The 19,007-nt window shown below is 42.0% G+C and overlaps 2 protein-coding genes across 5 annotated transcripts in view; both read left to right on the top strand.

Moving 5' to 3' along the window:
• Positions 1 to 2,048: 2,048 nt before the first annotated feature.
• On the top strand, positions 2,049 to 3,528 carry gig2o (grass carp reovirus (GCRV)-induced gene 2o). 2 transcript variants are annotated; one of them, XM_046343468.1, is made up of 2 exons: positions 2,049 to 2,172; positions 2,669 to 3,528. In XM_046343468.1, the coding sequence occupies exon 2, from the start codon at positions 2,678 to 2,680 to the stop codon at positions 3,314 to 3,316; it is 639 nt and encodes a 212-aa protein (XP_046199424.1). In that variant the 5' UTR covers positions 2,049 to 2,172; positions 2,669 to 2,677; the 3' UTR covers positions 3,317 to 3,528. The 2 variants fall into 2 exon arrangements, with proteins under 2 accessions (XP_046199424.1, XP_046199423.1); XM_046343467.1 differs by lacking the exon at positions 2,049 to 2,172 and adding an exon at positions 2,402 to 2,527.
• A 151-nt stretch (positions 3,529 to 3,679) lies between these two features.
• Positions 3,680 to 19,007, top strand: part of LOC124031794 (sorting nexin-19-like) — a 32,129-nt gene continuing 16,801 nt past the window's right edge. The window contains exons 1-4 of one of the 3 annotated variants that reach the window (XM_046343465.1): positions 3,680 to 4,373; positions 8,147 to 8,256; positions 17,367 to 17,449; positions 17,598 to 19,007. In XM_046343465.1, coding sequence (XP_046199421.1) covers positions 17,616 to 19,007 — 1,392 coding nt within the window. In that variant the 5' untranslated portion in view covers positions 3,680 to 4,373; positions 8,147 to 8,256; positions 17,367 to 17,449; positions 17,598 to 17,615. Of the gene's footprint in view, positions 4,374 to 8,146; positions 8,257 to 17,366; positions 17,454 to 17,597 lie in introns of all 3 variants that reach the window. The other 2 variants (XM_046343464.1, XM_046343466.1) reach the window with 2 other exon arrangements.

The raw sequence follows: 19,007 nt of genomic DNA, 5'->3' as shown, positions 1-19,007 counted from the left end.
AGCGCCATGCTCTACCAACTGAGCTACACAGGATCATTTCGTATTCCTCTATCCTGTCTATTCCCATTTGTGAAACTGAAATGTTTTTAAATGTAGTTATTTTCTCAAGGTTATATGGTATTCCTTTACTATTAGACAGTATAATCAAAGATAACTATTTGCAGGTGAGCTATTGCGTAATCCTTTTAAATACATTAGACTTGTGTTGTGTTTATGGCGGTTTCTTCTTTCTTGTAGGTGCACACCTTCACCGATGTGTGCTGGGACAAATGCATGGATAAGCCGAGCAGCAAGCTGGACTCCCGGACCGACACATGCCTGGCTAGCTGTGTGGAGCGCTTCATTGACACCACCCTCACCATCACAAACCTCTTTACTCATATGGCGCAGAAAGGGGGCATTCATTGACTCAGCAGCGAGAAGATGAAGAGAAGGGATATGCATTGATTCATTCATTCAGTCACTGAGCCAAACTCAACACTTCAGGGACAAGATCAAAGGACCTGTGCAACGATTATCATCTTGTTCAATGACTATGCTGATCCATTTGTATTTTTATTATGTTTATTTGGCAGGGACAATGCACAACAAAAACACAAGTCTCATAGCACTGAGAAATGATGTCGCACCAGATTTAGCTAATAGCTACTTTCCAGCTGTAGTCCCTGGGCAGGTGAACATGGACACATTATACACAAAACAGGCAACATAAATACATCAGACATGTAAAAAACAAACAGATGAGGACATAGATACCTTTTTAACACGTAGGTCAACACATTGCACATAAACATGTTTCTGTTGGATAAAAATTGTTATCTGTAATGATGCAGGCCTTTTGACTGTGCATCATGTTACGGAGTTCTAATGTGGGATCTTTAATGGTATTCATTGCTCTGCTTTGAACATGTCAATAAAAGGAATAGCCTGAAGAGCAATGAGCCAGATGGGAAATTCTTTATTTTAAGGCAACATCTCTCTGTGAATTTATAAGGTGAGCTCATTTTGCATTGCCCAGTCCCCTGGCTGTTGCCTGGGTGATTGGAGTAAGCACTTGACGTCCGAAGCAGAGCCCTTCTGTCTCTCTCTGAATGTGTAGGCTATCTATCTGATGCTATCTGTTCAAAAATAGTATGACGTTGTGGCCACCCGTAGCATTGAATACAAGAAAAGCCAGCGAGCGTTTGGCCTCCATTGATAAAAAAAAATTTAAGTATAAAATAATAGCCAATCAGTGTTGAGCTAAACTGAGTGAACTCAACTGTGAATGGTCCTGGTGCACCAAAAATGTAAAGGGAAGCCAGAATGGATTTGGCTTCACTCCAAACACATCACATTGAAATAAAATATGTCATTGACCAAAACAACTTGAATCGTTGCATCTCATTGTGTTGTCTTCTGGTGGCTCGCTAGCTAAAATTAGCCCTTTCCTAAATTAGCAATGATTGGCGATAGGGATTAGTGGTTTTACTTAATTCTCCGTACTGACCAGTGACTATAACGGAGATTCTGATCCCACCATAAATTCATACATTGTACCCCCGGCCTGAGTGGATGAAAGTTCAATATTTAGCCAAATGTAGAAGGCTAATGTTAACTAGCTAATGTTGCTAGGTAATGTTGTTAGGCTATCAGGCAAGAATTTTAGCCAGGTAGCATAGGACAACAAAAAAAGTGTACTGTATGACAGAATCATAGGCTGTTTTGTCAACATGAACGAAAGGATAGTGGTATTGACGTTTCTCTACAAGTAGGGTGAGTCAACATGTTTTTTTCTACTTTCATGAATGCACACACACAGACACACATCAGAACCATGGAAAGCCACATATTTAGCTTAAGTTGGTTGACCTAAATTGTTTTTGTTATCTTTTAGTTGTCACTGTATTAGGCTAAGCATAGGTGATTTGATGATGTTGAAATGGTGCTGGAATAGTGGAGGCAGCTCCTGTTTTCTTTGCTACTTGCAGTAACTCTCTGTGGTTCTAAATCAATAGTTGTTTAGTTGTCCTAAAATGTCAAACATTAACTTGCTTGACCATGCTGTAGGTCATGTAACGCTTACGCAGTTTGGAGTCCACGGGGGTGCAAAATGAGTGCGCCCATGAGATGAGAAAGAAAACTAGGGAATGGTCAACATGTACTTCTTCACAATCTAAAGGGTGATGACAGGTAGGAATTAAATGAAAACTGAGTAAGAACATGGTTGAGTAGGCCCTTTATTCGTGGGGATTTAAAAGGACAGAAGGCGGCAGTTGTGCATGCATTGTGGAATACATTTGACTAGCTTATGATCATTTTAAGTTTTTGTTGTTGGAACGATTACATAGTTTATTGAAGAATGAATAGGCTTTATTGCCTGGCTACGTGCATGACATGCCGAGGGGTGTGTGTCACTTTAAGAACTTGAATGGGAAATAAAATAAGGGTTTGTATAACAGGACATACTAGAGAATCAAAAGTGAAAGTAAAGTGATCCTATGCGTTGCAATAGCCTCGACTTTATATTTGACTGTACTTTCAACAGGTTCGTATAGCGTTTAGAATGTATTTGACTGTGTACTTGGCATTGTCAATTGGGTATTTTATTAGGATATGATTACGTGATATATTTGGCCCTCCATAAGGCTACCTTTTGTCTTGGACTAAATAAATATAACTTCCACAGATACCGACTATGGACCTAGAAGAGATCACTTTTTCTGGCTGGACTGCAATTGAGGAGAAGAAGCTCCATGCAGGCGAGAAGCCCAAAGACGAGAAAGTTTACACCATGTACCATGGCACGTTTCTAAAGTATGTCCAGCGTATTATCACCAGTGGGTTCCAACGCTCCAGCGATGGAATGTTGGGATCGGGGGTCTACGTGAGCCGTAATATCGACAAAGCAAAGTGTTACCCGCTGAATGCTGACAAGAAGGAAGCTGTAGTGTTGAAATTAAAGGTGCGGGTTGGCAAGGTGAAGAAGATCGACATTGATAACCATCCGCTTCAGAAGTCATGGCACCAGAATGGTTACGACAGTTGCTGGGTGCCACCAAACTGTGGCGTTACCGCTATTAAATCTGGCCGAGAAGAGGATTGCGTCTGGGATCCCGCCCGGATTGTGGTGGTGGATGTGGCCTGCTGTCTGGACGATAAAACGCGCTGGGACCTCCGAAAGCAAATACGCGACATGAATAACCATGGCGCAAAAGACGGGTGCAGCCAGTGCCACCAGAATACCTCAAACTCTGGGTCTCACCCTATCCAAAGCTGTTGGACATGCACCAAACAGATTTGCCCCTTTCAGAAGAAGCATATGTGCAACAAGTAACAAGGCTACTTGCACAAACAACTAGTCCTACTTTGCGTGGCCTGTCTCGCTTTTGACCCATCACCCAATGTGACCTTTCATACCATTTAAAATTAAGCTTGTTGTCGATGTCATGTTTTAATGTATTTGGTGTAATCATTGCAAACTAATTGTATTGGGATCGAATTTGTTGACGGACTTGCCTGGTTAAATAAAGTTTCAATTGTATTAGACAAATTTAGCAATATATAGGGCCGACATGGGAAAACAACTTGACATTATGTCAAATTAAGAATTTACATTGGACGTTTTTGTTGTAGCCTATTCTTTTGCATGTTATATACGGTAAAGGCGATGCTTTTTTACATTTTTTAAATGGACCATACAGAAGCCAGCCTAGGCTACTTAGTTTCCTAATAGGCTGCACTAATATCAAACGAGGAAAATTTGTAATATTTTACGGATACAGCTGTTTCTCGTGCCGCGTTTACGTGCTAGTCAGAACTAGGAAACTCATTTCCGACTCGCTGAACTGGGCAAAACTAAACAGTTAGCGAGTCGGACATTTCAGAGTTTCCTAGTTCCGGTAAGCACGTGAAGGCGGTATCAGTCAATGAACAAACGTGTGTTCAGACTGTCTTGTCAAGCTTCTCCGCCTGATGACCAATGGACAGGACATCTACTTCATGGGTCATCATGACGAAGTGCCGGGAGATATGCGCGTTAGCCTGCTAGTCGGAACTAGGAAACTCGGAAATGTCCGATTAGTTAGCTAATCGTTTATGACTACAACCGGTTAGTACATTGGACATTTCAAAGTTTCCTAGTTATGACTGGCACGTGAACGCGGCATTAGCCGGGCGCAGTCATACAGTGTGTGTATATATCTGGTTAGGTGCACCTTCACCTCAGTAGGTGGCGGTACTTACTGTAAACGTCATGGACACCTGTTTCAGAGAATAGAGCAAGATGGCTCCATGGGAACCAGGAAGTAAATAAATGTCATTGAAGAGATTGAAGCAAAGAGACTCAATAGAGCCTCGAGAAGATCAATTATGATCATTTCAAATCGTTTGCGGTAAGTTTATATGTCCCAATTTGTTTTACAGTGGAACTATATGTAAAAATGCAGAGCGTCATGAACAAAAACGCTATAGTTTGTCTCTGATATAAACGATAAACAACCCAAATACTGTTGATTAGCTTAATTTGTGTTTTTTAAATTTTAAAATATGATATTTGCTTGAGGTTAGCACTGCAGCTGTGATATAAACCAAGTTTGCCCTTGGTAGATCTGTCCTTCAGCAACACGAAATTTGCCCTGACCACCATAGACGAGGGTAATCCCTTGCCGATCAGCGGAGCTGTCCTTTCAGCACAACCCACACTATCGGGGCCAGTTTGCATGCCTGGGGGGATGAATGGGATTTCATTTGTGAGATACCTGTAAATGGGGAATAACAGCAAAACCATGTTTTTCCTTATCGAATGTCTCCAATTTTATGAAATGGATGGTTGTTTAGTGCAAAAATTGTTAATAGGCGGAAATATCAACTTCGAATATATTTGAACGTGAGCTTTACTTTTTGGTAGCTGATTAATTGACCACTCTCCAAGTCAATGGTTCTCATTCAGTGCTGTCCTGCCTGACATATTTTTATTTAACGAGGCAAGTCAGTTAACAAATTCTTATTTACAATGAAGGCCTACCGGGGAACAGTGGGTTAACTGCCTTGTTCAGGGGCAGAACGACAGATTTTTATCTTGTCAGCTCAGGGATTCGATCCATCAAACTTTCGGTTACTGGCCCAGCGCTCCAACCACTATACTACCTTCCGCCCCGGTAGTTACATAGTCACACATGGATGCCAATGTTAGGCTTCCCCAAATATTTGACCAATAAAAATTATACAATTTCTTTTTCATGTCTCTCTGTGTTTGAATAATTGTCAGTCAATTCGCAAGTGGCTGAATCTCACCGGAGAAATAATCCGACCGAGGTAAATAGCGCCCCCATGTCTCAGTATGTGTGGCCCATGTTTCTGAGGCTGTCTGGACCGAAATAGTATAACATGTTGCCGCCATAGCATTTGATTGATGGATGCCGGCAGGCTTATGGCCTCAGCGTTGAGCTTGAGCTCAACTGTGGGTTACCTAGGTGCAGCAAAACACCCCACAAGGGAAGTTTGGATTTGGCTTCAGACCTTTGCAAAACGTAATGTTTTTTTTAGAAAAACGTGTCTGTTTCTGGTCTGCTTGTGTCGATGTCCTACAGTAGCTAGTTTGCTAAATCGGCCCTTTCTTAAGCCATGGGTGGAGATGGGGATTTTGACTTAATTCTCTGTACATGCCAATGATTGACTTCGATTCTGATCTAACCATGAATTGATATGTTGTGCCACTGGCCTGCGACAATTGAAGTTCAATTGAGAGCCTAGACACAGAACTCTTTGGCCTAGATGTAGGCTCACATTAACTAGCTAATTTTGCTAGGGAGTGAGGCTCGCAATCATTTTAGCTAGGTAGCCTATTACACCAAGGTAAAAATGGATTTTATATTCACACATTAGGACTTGCAACAGACATTCAACAGACATTCGCCAAACGCCATTTAAAATTGTAAAAATCCACAACTAATTAATTGTCACAGAAAGATAAAAAATAGTTATGGTTTATTCTATCAATGTCTAGCACACTTTTACAACCTTTGTTTTTAGTAGAATAGTTTTTCTCCAGTTTTGACTATAAGATGTCATTTAAAGTGGTATAAATCAATAACAAATTCACTGTCACAGAATCATCAAACTAGATAGAATAAATCATATAAATGTCTAGTATACTTTTACAACCTTTGTTTTGATTAAACATTCCAGTTTTGACTTGATAGAAATGTATAACATCTCAAACATTGCATTTTATTTAAAGATGAAGAAATCAATAACTAATTATGTAATTGGCTCAAATTTTAAAAATATGCATTTATTTACAATAGCTTTAAAGAAATGTTAATTTCAAGTGTTATATGTTCTATATGAAGTTAGACAATGTTTACAATCTTAAATTGTATGCCAAATCAATGTTTGCATTTTTAGTGCAACAGTTCCACATCTTAAAGTAGTTACAAGGCACAACAGTCATTTATTTATACGCCTCTAATTTAACAGCAAAGAGGCCTCTTCCAATCATTTTCTATTTTCTTTGTCGTCCCCAGACAAGCTGAATGGTACCATCTCTGGCACACAGCATTCTATCTGCAATATTAAAAACATAAAACAAGGTTGTTTATTTACATGTAAATTACAGTTCTGGAATACCCTAATTATGTTACATGCTTTTGCAATTAGAAAAATGTACAAATTAAATAGGATTTTTGTTCAATCGGTGAATTGACTTTAAATGACGTGCATTTGACCACAACCCTGACAAAAGCACACATAACTGTGGTGTTAATCAACGTTGAGTGTTCAGGCAATATAAATCATGAAGTAATAAAGGAATACATTTGCAAAAAACACGTACGTGTTGATAAAAAAGGTTCCACACATCAATGTTGCAATATCAAACATTACATTAATAATAGCAGTCTTTGAAATCCAAATCAGTTTAATCGTCACTTGTGCCAGATACATGTGTACCTATTACAGTGAATTGCTGTCATAGTATGTATCTAGTATCTCTCATAGTAGAATACTAAAATGGGTCATGATAATAGAACATTAGCGCAATAATACAAGGATAACCCTGATTTAAAAAAAAGTGCGCACACAGAAATCAGTACCATGGACAGCCACAGGATATTTAGCAACATTGATTGGACTAAATCGTTTTTGTTATCTTTACGTTTGTTGTCAGTATATTTAACTAAGCACATATAGCCTTGTTGATTATGATTAAATATTTACGTTGAAATGGTGCTGGAATAGCGGAGGCAGTGCTCCTGTTGTCTTTGTGCTGACTTGCGGTAACTCCGTGGTTCTAAAGCAGTAGTATAGTAAACTGTCCAAAACACAAACTTGCTCGACCATGCTGCAACATCTATCCGGACTTCACCGGATAGATGTTGCTCTCCGATTTTTTGATGAAACAAACTTATGTGTAGTTGAATTTATTCCGCCACTGTGACTGTCTTTTTGTTGTCAAGGCTTTATTATATATCACCGTGGCATATGAACGAATGGGTTTTTTAAACTGGGTGGATAGAGCCCTGAATGCTGATTGGCTGACAGCGGTGGTATATCAGACCTTATACTACGGGTATGACAAAACATGTATTTTTACTGATCTAATTACTTTGGTAAACAGTTTAAAACCGCAATAAGGCATGTCAGTGGTTTGTGATATATGGCCAATATCCATGGCTAAGGGCTGTGTCCAGGCACTCTGTGTTGCGTCATACTCAAGAACAGCTCTTAGCCATAGTATATTGGCCATATACCACACCACCTCGGGCCTTATTGCTTAAATAGACCTAGGCAGTGCATGGATAAAACCACTGAGGAAGCCAAACCAAATTTCAACCTATGTTGTGATAATTGCATTGTTTGCTCTATAACCCGATTGTTCATGTGCCACCGTGATATACATATACATATTATATATATATAAGGCATTGACAACAAAAATAAAAAAGACTGGCGGAATACATTGAACTACAAGCTCATACAGTAACTCATGCTTTTGTGGTGTTTCAGTTCCGGTATGTTTTTATAGCCAAATTATTACTGAGTTAGATAGCTAGCTAGCTCAGTCTGGATGCAGACAGTTATATTGAAATGAAAGTAGTGTCTCAAATGTTGATTCACGTTTATCCCTTTTGTCTGACCCCTAAAGCCTTACGTCTTTGTCTCCCAGATACTGAAGACAACATGATCCTGAGAGTGTTTTTCCCACCACCAGTGTAACGAGTTGGAAAGAAGACTGCCCGCCCAAGCATTGATGAGGCCCGAAAGTCATAATGAAGCGTAAGTATACATGTAGAATATGGAATACTATTTCATATGGAATACTGTAAACCAGATGTGGGGAGTAACTCATTACAAATACTCACATTACTGTAATTGAGTAGCTTTTCAAAGTACTTTTATAAAAATGTTCAAAGTCAGTCATTTTACTTCTACTTGATTAAAATGTCATCGAAAGTAATAATACTTCTACTTGAGTAGGCTATTTTAGTACTCTTCCTACTCCTGCTGTAAACCATGCACAAAATGTCTGGAGTCAATACAGATGAATGTCCTGCACACAGCAATAGACTGTATAGGAGTATAGCATGTCCTGAGCAAAAGGAAAGACCACAATTTGTGTATGTGGCGGGCTTGTGCAAGAGTGAGTGTCTTCCTTACTGTTCAACATCTTCTAGTCATATTCTTTAATCCCCTGGCCTGAACCAATATGGCTAAATACCTCCGCCAGGTGAAAAAAACAAGAGACCCGTAACCTTCGTTCTGACTCTCGGGACAATCATCTCTACTCCCTGGTATTCGCCATAATTAATGGACAGGCTCTGGAGCAGAAGACATGTTTCTTTTTGGTTTTTACATACATTCCTATTGGAAATTGATAACTGGTAGGGGTTGGGGGGAGTAGAGAGGGTCAAGTGTTTACTTTTCTTCAGGCCCCTTTCCTCAGCTTTAATTGGTAGGGCTGCTGTGATTTAAAAAAATATGGATTGTGCTTCTAAAGTTTTTTTTGTGTATTCCTTATTTGTTTATCTGTTGCATGACTTCATTTTGTAGCTGAAATTAATATCTGAAAATAAACATTTTTGTATTTGACCTACAATCGGTCATGATTGGCCATATGTAATTTTAAGAATTTGGTAGACTGTGTAGTAACGTTGTAACATTGATTGTTGTTAGAAGTATTTGTACCTTTAGAAATTCACAGATTACGTAATAGAGAAAAGGTAGAAAACTTGACCCAGCAAGAAAGTAAGAAATAACCCACGGCTGGGTCAAAAATGCATGAATAACTATAACCCAGCAAAATAGCAAAAACCAACACACTGCTGGGTCAAAATAACCACAATTATGGGTAAATCATTCACGGAATCCATCAATGCTGAGTCAAAATAACCACAATTATGGGTAAATCATTCACAGAACCCATCAATGCTGAGTCAAAATAACCACAATTATGGGTAAATCATTCACAGAACCCATCAATGCTGAGTCAAAATAACCACAATTATGGGTAAATCATTCACGGAACCCATCAATGCTGAGTCAAAATAACCACAATTATGGGTAAATCATTCACAGAACCCATCAATGCTGAGTCAAAATAACCACAATTATGGGTAAATCATTCACGGAACCCATCAATGCTGAGTCAAAATAACCACAATTATGGGTAAATCATTCACAGAACCCATCAATGCTGAGTCAAAATAACCCAGTGTTGGGCATGTACTATAGTGACCCAGCGCTGGTTTACAGAAATGACCCAAATGGGTAATTATTGACCCAGCATTTGTTTGTTACGTTGCAAGAGTGGTGGCTGAATATAGAATATCCACAGAGGAACATTTGACTGGGGAAAATGACCGTTTTTAGTTCATGAGCCTACTTGTTTTCATTAGAGCCGATACAAATTGAAAATCAAATAAGACGTCCAAATGCAATATGGCAGCCACAATATTATTAAAGGTCCAATGCAGTAATTTTATCTCCGTATCAAACCATTTCTGTGTAACAATTAAGTACCTTACTGTGATTGTTTTCCATAAAAATAGTAATTAAATAAAATCGCAAAGAGCAATTTCTCAAGCTGAATTTTGCTAGGGCTGTCTGGGGGTGGTATCAGTGGAGGGGAAAACTGAAAACTAGCTGTTATTGGCAGAGCAGTTTGGAACTCTTTTCTTATTGGTCTAACTTATTTTCTGCCAGGTGATATCACCAGGCAGGCCAAAACTCCATCCCACTAAAACAGGCATACATTTCAGGCAGTCTTTTCAAACAGCTTTTACACTAAAAGGCCATTATCATAATTTTCACAATTTCACAGTATTATTCCAACCTCATAGTGGAAATATATTTAGAACACAGGGAAATCAAATTTTTGGTAAAGTTCATGATGCCGTTGACCTTAACAAGGGCCACTGGATCAGTGAAGCAAAATAGCCCCATAACATCAAAAATACATACACCACCATATTTTACAGTAGGTAGGGGGTACTTTTATTTAATATGCTTCTGTTTTACAATGCCAAACCCACCACTGGTGTGTGTGTGGCTAAAGAGATTTATTTTCATGTCATCTGACCATAGCACCGGTTCAAATCCAAGTGTCAATGCCGTTTATCAAACTCCAGGCTGTGTTTTGGTCAGATGACATGAAAAAAGAGCTCTTTGACCATGCACACAAGTGGTGGGTTTGACGTCTACAAACAGAAGCATATGCAGAAAAGTACCTACGGTAAAATATGGTGGTGTATCTTTGATGTTATGGGGCTTTTTCTTTGCTTCCACTGATCCATGTGCCCCTTTTAAGGTCAACGGCATCATACCAAGTAGGACATTTTAGCTAAAAACCTGGTTTCCTCTGCCAGCAGCCTAAACTTGGCCACAAGTGGATCTTCCAGCAAGACAATAACCCCAAGCAAACACCAAAATCCACAAATAAATACTTTAATTGGCCACAAAATCAACATTTTGCAATAGCCATCTCAGTCTCGGGACTTGAAAACAATTCAGATACATGGTTTGAATCTGAGAGGGCAGCCCATAATCGCAGATGAAGGATATCAAGATCCTTGCCAATGTGTTCTCATTTGAACAAAGGGCTCAGTGCTGTTATCCTTGCAAGGTGAAGTATTAAAAGCTAGCAAAAACAGGGGTGTCAATTTTGACCGTACCTTTTACAGAAAAACTATGACTTGTTAAAGAATCTCTTTCTGTGAGCAACTGTATTAGTGTAAAATGATAATTTTCCACTTTTTAGCATACATTTTTGCTCATCGTTATCAAGGGTGTCAATTTCGATAACTGACTGCCTGACTGACTGCATTCGGAAAGTATTCAGACCCTTTCACTTTTTCCAAATGTTGTTACATTACAGCCTTATTCTAAAATGAATTAAGTACAATTTTCCCTCATCAATCTACACACAGTAGCCCATAATGACAAAACGAAAACAGTTTTTTTATAAATTTTTGCAAATGTAAAAAAAAAGATACATATTTACATAAGGATTCAGACCCTTTGCTTAATACTCAATTTACCTCCGGTGCATCCTTTTTCCACTGATAATAATAATAATATATGCCATTTAGCAGACGCTTTTATCCAAAGCGACTCATTGATCATCCTTGATGTTTCTACAACTTGATTGGAGCCCACCTGTAGTAAATTAAATTGATTGGACATGATTTGTAAGGGCACACAACTGTCTATATAAGGTCACACAGTTAACAGTGCATGTCAGAGCAAAAACCAAGACCGGTCGAAAGAATTGTCCATAGAACTCTGAGACACGATTTTATCAAGGCACAGATCTTGGGCAGGGTACCAACACATATCTGCAGCATTGAAGGTCCCCAAGAACACAGTGTCTTCTATCATTCTTAAATGGAAGAAGTTTGGAACCACCAAGACTCTTCTGAGAGCTGGCCACCTGGCCAAACTGAGCAATCGGGGGAGAAGGGCCTCGGATCAACTCTAGGCCCTTCTCAGAGCTCCAGAGATGACAGAACCTTCCATAAGGACAACCATCTTTGCATCAGTCCACTAATCAGACCTTTATGGTAGAGTGGCCAGACGGAAGCCAGTCCTCAGTAAAAGGCACATGACAGCCCGCTTGGAGTTTGCCAAAAGGCACCTAATGGACTCTCAGACCATGAGAAACAAGATTCTCTGGTCTGATGAAATCAAGATTGAACACTTTGTCCTGAATGCCAAGCATCAGGTCTGGAGGAAAACAGGCAACTCTCGTCACCTGGCCAATACCATCCCTACAGTGAAGCATGGTGGTGGCAGCATCAGCGGCAGGGACTGGGAGACCAGTCAGAATCGATGGAAGGATGAACGGAGCAAAGTACAGAGAGATCCTTGATGAAAACCTGCTCGGGATCGCTCAGGACCTCACTGGGGCGAAGGTGAACCTTTCAACAGGAAACGACCCTAAGCACACAGCCAAGATAATGCAGGAGTGGCTTCAGGACAAGTCTCTGAATGTCCTTGAATGGCCTAACCAAAGCCCGGACTTGAACCCGATCGAACTTCTTTGGAGAGACCTGATAATATGTTTGCAGCGACGCTCCCCATCCAACCTGACAGAGCTTGAGGATCAACCGAGAAGAATGGTAGAAACTCATCAAAGACCGGTGTGCCGAGCTTGTAGAATCATACCCAAGAAGACTCGGGGCTTTAATCTCTGCCAAAGGTTCTTCAACAATGTACTGAGTAAAGGGTTTGAATACTTTTGTAAATGTGATCTTTCAGTATTTTTGTATTTATTTAGGAAAAATGTCTTCTGGTTTTGCTTTAACATTATGGATTATTATGTGTAGTAGAATGATGAGGGGGAAACAATTTCATCCATTTTAGAATAAGGCTGTAACAAAATATGGGAAAAGTGAAGGGGTCTGAATACTTTCCGAGTGTGTGTGAGTGGATCTGTGCAGCGCCCCTCAGAACCAACGCTTCTTAGAGTGTAGGACATAGTTTAATTAGTAGTCTAAGGTTGTCCTCACATGTTTTCTCACTCTGCTCATCTCCTGCTGGGTCTGCCCCAGATTAATCACAGCCTACCACCCACATTGCTATTTACCAAATTATCATCCTACCCGATTTGACCTGCAGGACTTTTTTTCCACATTTAACATTAAAAAAAACATACTCTCACCTTTGCTGTGTTTTTGATGGCAAACAGCCTTAAGAAATGGAATCCAGCCAGAGTGGGGAGATCCAACAAGCTATATTCAGAATGACTGCCAGGGTTAGAATGGTTAATGAGTTAGACTAGCTAAATCATCTTAACCGGAACAACCTTTTCAGCAACGGGTGCGGTAAGTCAACTGATTGGATTAGTTTAGAAAAATGTATCTTATATCTCTTTCTGTAGCATAAGATACATTAATGTACATACAAAAGACCAGATATTGAAGCAAACATTTTTTTAAAAATCTAACTACAATAGAGCATGTTGGGAAATATGATAATGATGGGCGTAGTTTTGCAGACCAGCATGGAACCGCTTGGTCACCAGCATCACTAGCTTGACCAGATTGTCAGCCTGCCTAACCAGCTATACCATGTTGGTCTGACCAACTTTGACCAGCATAGACCAGCATGCAATTTAGGCTGATCTGTACTATTTCTTTCAGCAGGGAACTACAACCACTACTTTAACTCCTCACCCTGTTAGGGCACGCTCATGTCTTGGTCACTTCAAATACTTTGTATCAACCTTGTACACTTCGTTTCAGTGGGGAAAATAGGGGGAATGTTAGAGCTTTACATGTACGCTACTAGAGTACCTGACTGTTGTATTACAGGTTGCTTTCATGTAACTTGGTTAACTTGTGTGCTTGTGTCATTAAAGGCAGTGCCCATTGTTAATATGCTTTAAGTGTGTGAATAAGACTAAAACATGAACACAGATTGAAAATGTATACTAAACTAAAATATAAATGCAACATGTAAAGTGTTGGTGAGCTGAAATAAAAGTTGCCAGAAATGTTCCACATTCACAAATAGCTTATTTCTCAAAAAATGTTGTGCACAAATTTGTTTACATTCCTGTTAGTGAGCATTTATACTTTGCCACGATAATCCATCCACCTGACAGATGTGGCATATCAAGAAGCTGATTAAACATGCTCATTACACACGTCCATCTTGTGCTGGGGACAATAAAAGGCCACTCATCGGCCTCCCGGGTGGCGCTGTACTGCAGCGCCAGCTGTGCCACCAGAGACTCTGGGTTCGCGCCCAGGCTCTGTCGTAACCGGCCGCGACCGGGAGATCCGTGGGGCGACGCACAATTGGCCTAGCGTCGTCCGGGTTAGGGAGGGTTTGGCCGATAGGGAAATCCTTGTCTCATCGCGCACCAGCGACTCCTGTGGCGGGCCGGGCGCAGAGCGCGCTAACCAAGGTTGCCAGGTACACGGTGTTTCCTCCGACACATTGGTGCGGCTGGCTTCCGGGTTGGATGCGCGCTGTGTTAAGAAGCAGTGCGGCTTGGTTGGGTTGTGTATCGGAGGACGCATGACTTTCAACCTTCGTTTCTCCCGAGCCCGTACAGGAGTTGTAGCGATGAGACAAGGTAGTTGCTACTGAACAATTGGATACCACGAAATTTGGGAGAAAAAGCGGTAAAAATGTCAAATAAAAAATAAGTCACACAAAACATATCCACAGATGTCTCAAGTTTGGAGGTAGTGTGCAATTGCCATGCTGACTTCAGGAATGCCCCCCACAGCTGTTGCCAGAGAATTGCGCGTTCATTTTTCTTACTATAAGCCGTCTCCAATGTCATTTTAGAGAATTTGGCAGTACGTCCAACCGGCCTCACAACTGCAGACCATGTGTAACCATGCCAGCCCAGGACCTCCACACCTGGGATCGTCTGACCAACTTTGCCGCAAGGATCTGTACACAATTCTTGGAAGCTGAAAATGGCACAGTTCTTCCCTGGCCTGCATACTCACCAGACATGTCACCCATTGAGCATGTTTGCTCTGGATTGACATGTACGACAGCGTGTTCCAGTTCCCGCCAATATCCAGCAACTCCGCACATCCATTGAAGAGGAGTGGGACAACAGGCCACAATCAACAGCCTGATCAACTCAATGTGAAGGAGTTGTGTCGAGGTATATGAGGCAAATGGTGGTCATTCCAGATACTGGCTGGTTTTCCTTTTTTTTAAGGTATCTGCAACCAAGAGATGCATACCCTATCTGTATTCCCAGTCGTGAAATCCAATAGATTAGGGCCTAATGATTTTCTTTCAATTGACTGATTTCCTTATATGAACTGTAAGTCAGAACAAGCTTAGAAATTGTCACAAGTTGCGTTTAGTCATGTTGGCCATATTGGATTCATAATAAAATGTATTTACACCAAAACACTCTATGGGCATGAGTGTTGTATACAAATCTGAGAAAATGTATATAATTTTCAAAAATCATATTTCCAGATTATTTAACCACATGGTATTATGGCAGTCTTTTGGGATTTTGGATGCCATATTGGATTTGAGGCAAAATCCAGGGTGACCCCAAAGATGATCTATTGTGCCCTCCTCACTTAATTGAAAGAATAAGGGTTTTGGAGCCCAAAACATTTAATTTCGATGTCTGAGACCAATTGTTTTCTTTGGAGACGATTTACTGTAGCCACAACATTAAAAAAACGTGTAATTATATGTATTTTTGTCAGGCAGGGCTACGCAGCACAGAATGAGAGCGAATTTGATTTAGAAAGTTCCGTTACTCAGCTACCAAAAAGTAAAGCTTACATTCATCATAAATATTCATTATATTTCCGCCTATTGTATCTCTGTCTACAGGTCTATATTTCCAAAAAAGCATGCTGCAGACAACCCTTGTATTCCAAATTTGAGCAATATCAGAGCTTGCAATATTGTACACTGCTCAAAAAAATAAAGGGAACACTTAAACAACACAATGTAACTCCAAGTCAATCACACTTCTGTGAAATCAAACTGTCCACTTAGGAAGCAACACCGATTGACAATAAATTTTGCATACTGTTGTGCAAATGGAATAGACAACAGGTGGAAATTATAGGCAATTAGCAAGACACCCCCAATAAAGGAGTGGTTCTATAGGGGGTGACCACAGACCACTTCTCAGTTCCTATGCTTCCTGGCTGATGTTTTGGTCACTTTTGAATGCTGGCGGTGCTTTCACTCTAGTGGTAGCATGAGACGGAGTCTATAACCCACACAAGTGGCTCAGGTAGTGCAGCTCATCCAGGGTGGCACATCAATGCTGTGTCTGTCAGCGTAATGTCCAGAGCATGGAGGCGCTACCAGGAGACGCCAGTACATCAGGAGACGTGGAGGAGGCCATAAGAGGGCAACAACCCAGTAGCAGGACCGCTACCTCCGCCTTTGTGCAAGGAGGAGCAGGAGGAGCACTGCCAGAGCCCAGCAAAGTGACTTACAGCAGGCCACAAATCTGCATGTGTCTGCTCAAACGGTCAGAAACAGACTCCATGAGGGTGGTATGAGGGCCCGACGTGGGGGTTATACTTACAGCCCAACACCGTGCAGGATGTTTGGCATTTGCCAGAGAAGACCAAGATTTGCAAATTCGCCACTGGCACCCTGTGCTCTTCACAGATGAAAGCAGGTTCACACTGAGCACATGACAGACGTGACAAGAGTCTGGAGACGCCGTGGAGAACGTTCTGCTGCCTGCAACATCCTCCAGCATGACCGGTTTGGCGGTGGGTCAGTCATGGTGTGGGGTGGCAATTCTTTGGGAGGGCCGCACAGCCCTCCATGTGCTCGCCAGAGGTAGCCTGACTGCCATTAGGTAGGTCTGGGAGGAGATCCCTCAGGAGACCATCCGCCACCTCACCAGGAGCATGCCCAGGCGTTGTAGGGAGGTCATACAGGCACGTGGAGGCCACACACACTACTGATCCTCATTTGGACTTGTTTTAAGGACATTACATCAAAGTTGGATCAGCCTATAGTGTGGTTTTCCACTTGAATTTTGAGTGTGACTCCAAATCCAGACCTCCATGGGTTGATAAATTTGATTTCCATTGATCATTTTTGCGTGATTTTGTTGTCAGCACATTCAACAAAATCACATTTAAAGAAAAAAGTATTTAATAAGAATATTTCATTCATTCAGATCTAGGATGTGTTATTTTATTGTTCCCTTTATTTTTTTGAGCAGTGTATTACATACTGTAAGCTTATGTGTAAGCTGATCATCCTCCCTCCAGCCAACTTTTGAGTTTAGGGGGTGTCACACAATATCTATCAATTTAACCACCTTTTGCAGTAAAATATATTTACACAACCATCCATTTTAATAGATGAGACATTATAGATTTGAAAAAACATTGTTGTGTTTTGTTATATCTCAGGTAGAGGTATCTAAAAACAACTGGAGCCTTGCCACCACCTATTGCTTGAAGTGTGCATTTTGAATGATTTGTTTTCAACCCAGGTCTGTGAGTATCAGTTTCTCTCCCTGAAAATCAAGTCTATGAATTTTAAAATGATATCATCTGAAAGAAATCCCCAATGTTCTCTAAGGTATACGGATATTTGATTGAGGTGTGTATTGATTTTCTATTACTTGCTTTTTAACTCAGGTCTCAGCACTGAGGGGAATGCCTCCACCAGAGGGTTCTGGTCCTAATCCTAACCACTGGGCCCTCTCAGAGTTACTGGGCCAGAGGAGGCTTGTGGTGTTGGGGGTGCTAGTAGCATGGATGGTCCTCTTCCACCTCCTGGTGAACGTGTGGCTCCTCTGTCTCTTCACCAGCCTGCTGGTGGTCCTGGGTGGCTGGCTGGGGTCCCGTGCTGCCCTGGATGCCAACAGCCTGCTACACCTGGAGCACTTCGTCCCCCTGGGTAGATCACAGCCGGCCCTCCACTCGCCTGAGAGCGAATGGAGGCTGGACCACGAGATCCAAAGCGCTGTGCATAAAGCCATCCGAGACTTTGTGTCGTCCTGGTACCACACCATGCTGACCGAGGAGGAGGGGCTGGGGGAGTTTGAGCACATTATGCGGGACGCCATGTTGGATTCAGTGATGGAGCTGAAGGAGAGGGCTCGGTGCGTGGACAGGAGAGCGCTGGTCCAGAGGACCTTGGAGCTGTGTGGCTGCCACTTGCAGAGCTACATGACAGCCAGGGAGATGATGAAGCAGGCAGAGGCACGGCTGGGGATGCAGGACAGAGACAGCTCCAGCACCCCCAGCCTGTGGGAGCTCTATAGCCAGGCAGATGCCCCCCACCCAGCCCTGGCTAGTCCAGCCACGGAGCTCAGCTATTCCCGGGCCGTAGTGGACCTCCTAATGCAAGTCCTGGTCCCGTTCCCTCACCTGGAGACCAGGACAGGGAGATACATGGTGGGGGAGTTGATCACCTGTAACGTCCTCCTCCCACTGGTCAGTAGGGTGTCCGATCCTGACTGGCTCAACCTTACCATTGTGGACTTGTTCACCAAAGCCAAAGAATCACCGGATGAGTCCCTCGATGAGCTCCCTGATACTCCAGTCCAGCTGCACAGGAGTCAGACCCAGCAGGAGCTCTGGACCCAGACCCGTTCTACCTCCTGGCTCCAGACTCCGAGAGACCAGAACGAGTCCAGCAACAGCCCCACTCCTCCCAAGCCAGCCACTCCAGACTCCCTGGAATCCATGGAGTCCTACCATACGGCAGTGCCAGATCTAAAGGAGGAAACACGGCAGTACTGCGGGGCGATCCTACCAATGCCGTGCATTGGTTCATCGATCAAAATAAACAGTTGTCATGTGTCTATGGATCTGCTGAGGTCCTGCAGCGGTGGCAGCCGCCTGTATCAGGTTGTGGACTCGGACCTGGAGTCCCCATCGACAGAATCCAAACAGCTCTCTGTGGAGTCCCTAGACCAGATGGACTCCGAGGAGGACCAGACAGACAGCTTCTGTGACTGTACCTCCCCTACCAACTTCTGCAGTGTGTTTGAAGATGAGCCACCTGGATGCTTCGGCAACTTGAAGGTCCTGGGACCCAAG

This window comes from Oncorhynchus gorbuscha, linkage group LG03 (genome assembly GCF_021184085.1).
Source record: "Oncorhynchus gorbuscha isolate QuinsamMale2020 ecotype Even-year linkage group LG03, OgorEven_v1.0, whole genome shotgun sequence".
In the NCBI taxonomy this organism is placed as follows: Eukaryota; Metazoa; Chordata; class Actinopteri; order Salmoniformes; family Salmonidae; genus Oncorhynchus; species Oncorhynchus gorbuscha.
Note: the sequence above shows the minus strand (reverse complement) of the source record. Positions and strands in the feature narration are given on the sequence as shown.